Source organism: Quercus lobata, chromosome 8, assembly GCF_001633185.2.
Source record: "Quercus lobata isolate SW786 chromosome 8, ValleyOak3.0 Primary Assembly, whole genome shotgun sequence".
NCBI classification, from domain to species: domain Eukaryota; kingdom Viridiplantae; phylum Streptophyta; class Magnoliopsida; order Fagales; family Fagaceae; genus Quercus; species Quercus lobata.
This window is the reverse complement of record NC_044911.1, coordinates 1,101,251-1,112,301: the sequence shown is the minus strand read 5'-3', so window position 1 is coordinate 1,112,301 and position 11,051 is coordinate 1,101,251. Positions and strand designations below refer to the sequence as shown.

Below are 11,051 nucleotides of genomic sequence, written 5' to 3'. Positions count from 1 at the left end.
CTAAGGATCATATTTGGGGTCCAAGATTTTTTTTTGAGTAAAGCGTAATGTTACATCCACAATATTTTAACAACAATTATTTCACAACAAACAATAGGTAACAAACTTCTATTGTTGGTTGGTTTCAAAAAAAAAAAAAAAAACTTCTATTGTTGGTTAAAAAAGTCATGTTAGTAGTAGGTCCAAATTAGAACTAGTTTTATCTTTTATCTCCAAAACAAAAAAAAAAAAAATTAAAAAATTAAAAAATTAAAATCAGTAACAATTTATTACCTAAAATTTGTTTTAAATATTATGAACGTCACATTATAGTATTTTGATGGTATTCATTTTTTTAAGAGTAGACAAGACTATTTAGTTGTGTGTGTGTATATATATTTTTCTTTTTTCTTTTTTCTTTTTCTTTTGCAAGTAAAAATTTTGTCAAGTTAGAATGTTCTTGTGACACTAAACACCCTTTCTATAATGTTCAATACTTTGCTGTCGCTAGCTATGTTATCTGCATGTGCTTGTTAGTACACATTTTCCGTACGTTGTTTGCTGTCTCTGAACATACAACGGTGAGAATCACCAACAGTATGGTCCTTATTACTTGGGACACGACCTAAGATACTAATGTTTGAGGGCCTAACTAAACGGTGAAGTAGCTTTCTCTAAAGATAAATGCAAGGGTAGTATCACAAAAAGTTTCACAATTTTTAATGCAAATCGCCACACAACACAGAGTGAGTTGTAAGCCGCCGAGATGTGACATTAGCATTTCTTTTCCCAAAACTTGATCTCAGCCTCTACACCTAATTTGATTAGAGATTTGACTTCAAGCCTTGGGACAAATGGAACGATCTTTATAGCCACTGCACACAAAAATCAGAGGGAGAGAAAGCAAAGAATATATATATATATATATATATATATATAACAATTGACCCTCATGCTTGCTATTTTTTGGAGTATATAGCTCTTTTTTTTTACCATATTCAACTCATACAAAAATTCACGTCTATTTTAGTATAATAATTAATTTTTTTATTTTACATATTCACTTTTTAAAACACCTTATATTAAATTATTTATTTTATACTGCATTTTATTAAAATGTCAATTTTCTTCATTTAAAAGAAAAAATTATTTATCTTTCTTCACCCACAATAACCAACATCCACTCTCTTTTTTTATCCTTGAAATACATAAAAAAATAATAAAAAACCTAAATGCAAAATAAATAGTGTTAGAGTAAATAGTGTTAGTAATTATGTATTTTTACACAGTTTCACATGTGTAATGTATATGAATTTTAGATTTGATTGACTAAAATGAAGTACTATCTTTTATTATACAAGCACTGATGTGAGTGCTCTTATTAGGATCCAAGACTTACATTGATACCAATTGATAATCTCCAAATATTTAGAGAAAAATTTATGCCTACTGTACGGCTACATGGAAGAAGTGGCTTCTACACAATCGAACACAGCTTATGCTGCAGCATGTAACACACTCTAAAGACTAGTGCTTTCACTCATGGAATCACGACTTTATCAACAGCCCTTTTCGTTGCAACATCATTTTGTGCGCCTACATTTTTTTTTTTTTTTTTTTTTGAATTATTATCTGGACCAAACATATGATAGGTCCATCTTCCAGGCAGTAATTATTGAACATTTTTCAACTCAAATTTTTTATATAAATATGCTACGTGGAGCTAGGGAATCACTTGACCTAAATTTTTAATTAGAGAGAGATGGTGAGAGCTCCCTTCTATGATAAAAATGGACTAAAGAAAGGTGCATGGAGTGTAGAAGAAGATAATAAACTAAGGTCTTATATTCAGAGATTTGGCCACTGGAACTGGCGGGAACTTCCCAAATTGGCAGGTAATTAAGAAACTCTTTCAAGCTTATAGAAATCAATCCAAGTACATTTGTATGATTTTCCTTTACTTTTAATGTTCATTTTTATGCATGATTTGCCTTTAGCGACTATCATGATTGTCTTCCATTTTCTATCATAGTTTTCTTTCCTGGGAAAATCCAAATATAAAAAAAATAAATTGGAAGAGTTGGTTTACAGGTTTATCGAGGTTGATTAACAGTACTTCATGTTAATCAACCTTTTTTTGTTATACATTGGTTTACAGGTTTATCGAGGTGTGGGAAGAGTTGCAGACTGCGATGGGTGAACTACCTCCAGCCAGATGTAAAACGAGGAAACTACACAGAAGAAGAAGAGCTTATGATCATCAAATTGCATGAAGAACTAGGCAATAAGTACAGACTTAAATCTTTCTTAATTCTTCAACAAGAATTTGGATGAACATAACTTTATTTACAAAATCTCCCCTTCTTTCCATGCGCTTTTTCTTGTTTGCATGTTTTCATGCTTGATAACAAATATTTATGAGCATAACCTACTTCAGGCATGCCACTCATTTTGAAGAATTCAGCGTAATCATGTTGGCATGGTGAATACTCATAAGCATCTTATGTTTGCATTAAATGCGTCTGTAAGTAACCAAGACATGTCACCATAATTCGTCAGTTTTTCTTTGAAATGATTCAAAATGAACTTTTCAATGAGCTTATATATGTGTATATAGATGGTAATGAAACTACGAACATATAAACATTTGAAATTGAGATAGATTTGGTGTATATACTGGTGTTCCAGTTCTGCTAATAGGTGCTGTTACTTGAACTCTGCACTCTAGACATTTGATGCAATAAAATCTTCTCATTCATCAAAAAGAAGGGAAAAAAAAAAAAAAAACCTCTATATAAACCCCATGTATTTTTCTTTGTAGATGGTCTATGATTTCGGCAAGCTTGCCAGGGAGATCAGATAATGATATAAAAAACCACTGGCATGCCCACCTGAAGAAGCGCACCAAGAAAAATCCTACAATATCAAAGATGAAAATGCTGTCCAATGAAGCTTACCAACATGACGTTGATATAGCAAGGAAGACAGAAACAGACAATTCTGTAAGCAGTTCTCCCTCTTACCAAGTTCAAGAGAGCTCCCAATTACCCCTAGAAACATCTTCTAGTGAATTCTCATACTTGAGCTTTGATAATGCACCTTCATCTGGCATAAATTGGACTGCAGAAGACTTGCTACATTGGAAACACTTGAACAATCGTTTAGTGACTTTTGGACTGAACCCTTTGTATTGGACAATACCTACATTCAGAATAACTATCCAGAATCCTTGGCAAATGGAGGATTTAGTGCATCTCAATCATGCTACAATGAAGGCGTAGATTCCATCTACGAGGCAATGCAAGAAATCGAGAACTACCAGAGAATTAGTGAAGATCCATATTTGGTGAAATAGTGTGTTGGTGCAATTTAATATTAAATGAATAAATGAAATATTTATCAATATAATAATTATGATTTTATTTTTAATTAATGTGAATAATTAGATTAATTGAATGATGTGCAATTCAATTAATCATTTCGTGTGTGTTCAAATAAGTATTATTGTTTACTCCAAAAAAAAAAAAAAAGGATGTTTATCCCACATTGGTTGTGTGTGTCTAGTGTCCGCTGTGTCTGCAACTACAATGGTTAGACCCTTTTATTATTGTAATCTGGTTTTGTAATGTTGAAAGTTCAAATAGTGTGTAAAACACTCTTGAACGTTTAGACCCCCAATAACAAAATAACCAATTCAAGTTTTATGTCAAACAACTAGTGTGCGAAAAATGAACAAAAGGTATAAAACAGAATTGGTAAACAATCTAAGCCAATTAAAGTCACATCCACAGCAGAAAATAAAAGGTAAAGATTAAGGGAAGAGAGATGCAAACACAAGGATAACACAACGATGTGTTATCGAAGAGGAAATCGAAACCTTCCGCCGTCCTCCAAGCGATCAATAATCCACTAGAAAATATAGTTGGGATACATGAACAGCAATAGACCCTCCAAGCCTAATCTACCCGATGTACCTAAGCCCTCCAAGCTTCTTGCTCCAACGAGGTTGCGCCAAACCTTTTTTTTTTCTGGCCTACCGGATTCTGCTATAATCCATAACATTCGCCATCCTTGACATCTTCCAATACTTCCTAAAACTCCAAAAACACTCAACACTCTAAATGGGTGTGTGTAGTGTTTGGATAGAAATCTCCTCTCAATATGTATGACAATGAGAGAGGGAATGAGAAGAGACTACAAAGATTTCTCTCTAAGAATGAGTAGCTCTCTCTAATTGGGTGGATGTTTTTAAGAAAACTCTCTTAGGGTTTTTCTTCCTGAATGGCCACATATATTTTGTGGGAATGAGGGATATTTATAATAGTGTAAGAATGGAATGCGAAGAGTCAGTTTTTCCAAAACAGGGCTGGCTGGCGACTTGACCTCACGACTTGACTAAGTCCCGAGTTCAAGCCGCGAGCTAACTGAATTGCCAGTTTGGATTTTTATCCTGTAGTGCTCCAGCTAGCATGACTGTTCAGCTCCCCCGCATGCTCTGTGCGTGTACAACTTTTGGTGGCTTGCAAGCCGCGAGCCTCCCGCGAGATCCAGCGGCAAGTCCCTGCTTCATTGCATAGTCTTGAGCATTTCTTCACACTCTCTCACACACTACCCTTACATGATTCCCACCTAAATACAAGGTTTCTAAGTGCTGTATTATAAGAAAATTTGTCACGAAATAAAGCCAACACATGATTGATTAAATTCAACCTTACAATCTCTCCCTTTGGCTATTCCGTGACAAAACACTCTAAAACAGACTCTAGACTTAAAAGTGAGTTTGGAAACAATGGCAAGACTCACTCACACCTAAATCTAGAAGTTGCGAAGCACTTGAATCATATGAACATGAAACTCCTGAAACACAACAATACACCATGATCATTGTATGCAGAAAAGTATGAAATGCATATGAAACAAGCAATATGTGATCAAGCAAAGATGGAGTTAAGAAACAAATCATGGCTTGATCAACCAAGCAATCACTACAAGGTAGTGACCACAATGCTCATTCACACTTGGAATGAACACTTGAACAAACAAGCTAACAAGCTCAATGCAAGTCACTTGCATGCCCAACACTCAACTAATGCACAATACACTAAGTATATGCATCTAGGAACAATCCTATAAGGGCACAAGAGTGACAGTACTTAAAAAGAAAATGCATGACATTTAGTTAGAAGTACTGATTTAACAAAGCATAAAGGCTGCATAAAGCATAGTACAAACCATAAAGCCTACAAAATCATGGAAACAAACCCTAAAAGCTTACAGAAGCAACATGGGCACAAAGTACAAAATACTGAATAAAAACTTAAACAATATAAGCTAAAAGTGCATAAAGTTTCTCCCCTTCAAAGTGATTCTCCCCTTCAAAGTGATGAGAAGCTGTGATGCACTTGGAACATATATACTTGTAACCTGAAACACTTGCACAAAACACATTAGACCCTCAAGGTAAAGCAAGTAATAAAAGGACAAGTATAATGTAACAAGTAAATTGCGATCAAGTAAACATGATGTGAAACATGTGAGCAACTTGATCATACACTAAAACAGTCACATAGAAATGACTACAAATATTACATAGCAAAGCAAATGATCATCCGTACATGCATTCAATGGAGCACAATAGCATAGGGATATATGCATGTTCAAAACAAAAACATGATGCGATGAGAACCACAAAGCATAACTCAAAGCGCCATAAAGCCAACAAAAAAACAAATAGAACAAAGTTTTCTTATTATCTCTGAAAGTTCAAAAACGTGTACAAAACACCTTTGAACGTTTAGACCCCCAAATTACAACTTAACCAATTCAAGCAATATGTCAAACAACTAGTGTGTGGAAACTTAACATATGCTAAAATACGAAATTGGTTAAATACTATCTAAGCCATAGCAAAATAAAATCCACAGCAGATAATAAAAAGGCAAAGATAGAGAGGAAGGAAGATGCAAATACAAAGACAACACGCGATGTGTTATCGAAGAGGAAACCGAAGCCCTCGGCGTAAAACCTCTCCGCCGCCCTCCAAGCAGTAAACAATCCACTAGAAAATACAGTTGGGATACAAGGACAGCAATAGACCCTCCAAGCCTAATCTACCCAGTGCACCTAAGCCCTCCAAGCTTCTTGCTCCAACGAGGTTGCGCCGAACCTTTTTCTTTTCTAGCTTCCCGGATTCCGCTACTAGACCGTAGCATCAACCAATGAAGATTGGTTCCTTCCTAACTACTTCCCAGTAATCCAAACAACTGTCTCACAGTGATGATGATGGTGAGAACCAGGTTTGGTATAATGCCTCTCAAGGATTTGTCAATGGAGAGGAAGAGAGTTGAGGAATTTGTAGAGACTCTAAGGTATAGATTGTGGGTGAAACAATCTTGTTTTTCTTTAGGGTTTCTCTCTCAAAATTCTCTCTGGAAGCTTTCTTTCAATCGTGGGTAAAAGGGGTATTTATACTGGAGTGGAGAGGAATGTGAAACGTCAGGTTTTTACAAAACAGGGGTGGCTCGCGGCTTGACCTCGCGGCTTGATTAAGTCGCGAGATCCAGTCGCGAGATAACCGTATGGCCAGTTATCCTGTTTTGTCCTGTAGTGCTCCAGCTAGCATGACTATTCATCTTCCAGCATGCTTGGCACGTGTGCTGCTTCTGGCGGCTTGCAGCCGCGAGTCACCCGCGAGTCCCAGCCGCGAGTCCCTGTTTTCTTGCGCACTCTTGAGCAATCTTCACTCTATCTCACTCACTACCCTTACATCAAACCCACCTAAATACAGGGTTACTAAATGCTGAATTACAAGCAAATTTGGCACGGAATAAAGCCAATTAGATGGTTGAATAAATTCAACCTTACAATCTCAATGTCTTCTCCCCCTCGGTATATGCATCTTCCCTATGTAATATCTCTCCCCCTACAAATGTACATGAGAAATAGAATTTCTCCCCCTAAAGATGTGCACAAGAGTCATATAGATATGACAAAACACTCCGGTATACTCTCTAGAATATACTAATGAAAGTTCAAATAGTGTGTAAAATACCCTTGAACGTTTAGACCCCCAATAACAAAATAATCAATTCAAGCTTTATGTCAAACAATTAGTGTGCGGAAAATGAACAAAAGCTATAAAACAGAATTTGTAAACAATCTATGCCAATTAAAGTCACATCCACAGCAGAAAATAAAAGGCAAAGATTAAGGGAAGAGAGATGCAAACACAAGGATAACACAACGATGTGTTATTGAAGAGGAAATCGAAACTCTCGGCGTAAAACCTCTCCGCCGTCCTCCAAGTGGTCAATAATCCACTAGAAAATGTAGTTGGGATACATGAACAGCAATAGACCCTCCAAGCCTAATCTACCCGATGTACCTAAGCCCTCCAAGCTTGTTGCTCCAACGAGGTCATGCCAAACATTTTTCTTTTTTAGCTTACCGGATTCCGCTATAATCCATAGCATCCTCCATCCTTGGCATCTTCCAATACTTCACAAAATTCCAAAAACACTCAACACTCTAAATGGGTTTGGGTAGTGTTTGGATAGAAATCTCATCTCAATAGGTATGACAATGAGAGAGGGAATGAGAAGAGACTACAAAGATTTCTCTCTAAGAATGAATAGCTCTCTCTAATTGGATGGGTGTTTTGAAGAAACCTCTCTTAGGGTTTTTCTTTCTGAATAGTCACACATATTTTGTGGGAATGAGGGGTATTTATACTGGTGTGAGAATGGAATGTGAAGAGTCAGTTTTTCCAAAACAAGGTTGGCTGGCGACTTGACCTCGCGACTTGACTGAGTCGCGAGTTCAAGCTGCGAGCTAACTTAATGGCAAATATGGATTTTTGTCCTGTAGTGCTCCAACTGGCATGACTGTTCAGCTCCCCTGCATGCTCTACGCGTGTGCAACTTTTGGCGGCTTGCAAGACGCGAGCCTCCTGCGAGATCCAGCCGCGAGTCTCTGCTTCACTACACAATCTTGAGCATTTCTTCACACTCTCTCACACACTACCCTTACATGATTCCCACCTAAATACATGGTTTCTAAGTGCTGTATTAAAAGCAAATTTGTCATGGAATAAAACCAACACATGGTTGATTAAATTCAACCTTACAATCTCCCCTTTTGGCTATTCCATGACAAAACACCCTAAAATAGACTCTAGACTTAAAAGTAAGTTTGGGAACAATGGCAAAACTCACTCACGCCTAAATCTAGAAGCTGTGAAACTCTTGAATCATATGAACATGAAATTCCTGAAACACAACAATAAACCATGATCATTGTATGCAGAAAAGCATGAAATGTATATAATGCAGGCTATATGTGATCAAGCAAAGATGGAGCTAAGAAACAAACCATGGCTTGATCAACAAAGCAATCACTACAAGGTAGTGACCACAATGCTCATTCACACTTGGATTGAACACTTGAACATACAAACTAACAAGCTCAATGCAAGTCACTTGTATGCCCAACACTCAACCAATGCACAATACACTAAGTATATGCATTTAGGAACAATCCTACAATGGCACAAGAGTGACAATACTTAACAAGAAAATGCATGACATTTAGTTAAAAGTACTAATTTAATAAAGTATAAAAGGCTGCATAAAGCATGGTACAGACCATAAAGCTTACAGATAATGAAAACAAACCCTAAAAACTTACAAAAGTAACATGGGTACAAACCACAAAATACTAAATATAAACTTGAACAATATAAACTAAAAGTGCTTAAAGTTTCTCCCCTTCAGAATGATGAGAAGCTGTGATGCACTTGGAACATATATATTTGTAACCTGCAACACTTGCACAAAACACATTAGACCCTCAAGGTAAAACAAGTAATAAAAGGACAAGTATAATGTAACAAGTAAATTGCGATCAAGTAAACATGATTTGAAACATGTGAGTAACTTGATCATACACCAAAACAGTCATATAGAAACTATTACAATGATCACATAACAAAGCAAATGATCATCTGAACATGCATTCAATGAAGCACAATAGCATAGGGATATATGCATGTCCAAAACACAAACTTGATGCAATACAATAAAACAAACATAAAGAGAAACAAACAAAATAAAGTTTTATTGTTAACTCAATGTTTTCTTCCCCTTGGTATATGCATCTCTCCTATGGAATATCTCTCCCCCTATAAATGTGCATGAGAAATAGAATTTCTCCCCTTAAGGATGTGCACAAGAGTCATATAGAAATGACAAAAACTCTCCGGTATACTCTCCCCCTTTTTGTCAGAAATAGAAAAAGGGTCAAGGAGAAACGAGGGCAAGAGATGAAGGAACAAACAATGCTAATGATGTATGAGGGGTGCGAGATGAATGGGAAAATGAAACTCAATCCTAAGACAAAACAAAGTGCTATAAAGCATAAGGTAAACATGACATGCTAGGATGAAGAAACAAGATATAAACCAATGCATGACAAAGGTAGCAAATATGTGTGCAAGAGGTGGCTATGTGCAATGCATAACCAATGCATGAAAAATGCACATGTGGGGCAAGGTGTGTTAAAAACACAACCAATGAACCAAACATGTTCCTAATGAGGAAACATGAGAAACTCCAAAGTTTGGTACTCATCGAAGTCCAAACAAGCGAGAAAATGCCTAAGAGGCATTTTATCAAACACCTAGCATGCACACTATGAACAACAATGTGAAACAATGCATAAACATCATGAAAACCATCCTTAATTCATGTTCTTTCTGCCACAAGGGGCCAACATCCAATGCAAATCAACAAAAGAAATCAATCCCATGAAAAAATTTGACAAAAATTAAGTTTTCCCGACCCCTATGATGAAAATCTCAACCAAGAGAACAAAACTCTCAAAAACATAATCTAAGGATCCAAAATAATGAAAAAAGTTTAAAATTATCTTAGAGATGTTAAGGAATGAAAAACCATTCAAATTGATTGGGTTTTGATGTAAAAATATTGAAAGAGGGGTTTAAAAGAGGACGGGAGAGGTTTAAAACAGATTTTCCACGAAAAAAGCTCTTTAAAAAGTTGATTCTAGGCGTTTCGCGACTAGGCGAGTCACCAGGTTCTGTCGCGAAAATTTTCGTGAGTCGCGAGTAAGTCGCCAAAACTTCTAGATGAACTCGCGACTGGGGTTTCGTGACTGGTGAGTCACCAGCTGAGTCGCGAAAAACTCTAACACTTGTTTTTCAACACAGAACATGTTTAAACATTGAAGAACAAAGTAAACATTAAACATGAACACAAAGAATGATAAAAATCACTTCCAAATACATATAAACTGATCAAAAAACTTTTTGGTTTGATCCATATATAGTTGAACACACACACATCACATTTAGACAAGTACAATTGAACAAATGAATAAGACATTCATTGAACATTAAGCATGTGTGTTATGTGTGTGTATCAAATGTGGAATAGTCCTTAGTCTAGAATGAAGCTTCAATGATCAATTCAATCAAGTCATACACAACTAGTACTAAGTCAAGTGGTCTATCTCAATTATAAAATGAATATATATGACCTCTCACAAGAAAATGATTACATATCTTTGAAGCTTTTCATTTGACTTTTTACAATTCATATCATTTGATCATTTTGAATTAATACAACTCATTTTTGAGATTGATGCCTGAAATTTTTGATATTTCAATTTGATGAACAAGCCTTTGGCTTTTGGGCATCATTTATTTTCAAAACAAGTCGCTTTCCCTTTTTCTTAGTCAAATACTAGTATGTGCGACGGTTTTTACAACTCATTATCTCTTTTCATTTTGAGATTTATATTTGTTGAGCTTTTTAAGCAAAAACAATAAAAAAATTGTGCGAAGATATATAGACACAAATCTATGCAAGTATCAAAACCATCAAGACTATTGACCAATTATTCATGACAAGCTTGAAGATCGATTTACAATAATCACACATAGATTTCAAGATTTTTCCCACAAAAAAATAAGTGCATAAAGAACAAGCTAAGCTCGTAAATGCATAAAGCCATTTGTACAAAGGTACAAGGCAAAACTCACATGTGATATGTGC

At 35.8% G+C, this 11,051-nt stretch overlaps 1 protein-coding gene across 1 annotated transcript; it reads left to right on the top strand.

The window, feature by feature from the left end:
- The first annotated feature begins 1,741 nt into the window (after positions 1-1,741).
- On the top strand, positions 1,742-3,260 carry LOC115955429 (transcription factor MYB8-like). Its single transcript, XM_031073556.1, has 3 exons — positions 1,742-1,874; positions 2,138-2,267; positions 2,801-3,260. The coding sequence occupies exons 1-3, from the start codon at positions 1,742-1,744 to the stop codon at positions 3,258-3,260; spliced, it is 723 nt and encodes a 240-aa protein (XP_030929416.1).
- Positions 3,261-11,051: the final 7,791 nt, after the last annotated feature.

What these genes read in the sequence shown, in the direction of transcription:
- LOC115955429 (XM_031073556.1), top strand. Translation starts at nt 1,742, where the DNA reads ATGGTGAGAGCTCCCTTCTATGATAAAAATGGACTAAAGAAAGGTGCA. An exon ending in GGAACTTCCCAAATTGGCAG is followed by an intron (nt 1,875 to 2,137) that starts GTAATTAAGAAA and finishes ATTGGTTTACAG; the next exon opens with GTTTATCGAGGTGTGGGAAG. An exon ending in CATGAAGAACTAGGCAATAA is followed by an intron (nt 2,268 to 2,800) that starts GTACAGACTTAA and finishes TTTTCTTTGTAG; the next exon opens with ATGGTCTATGATTTCGGCAA.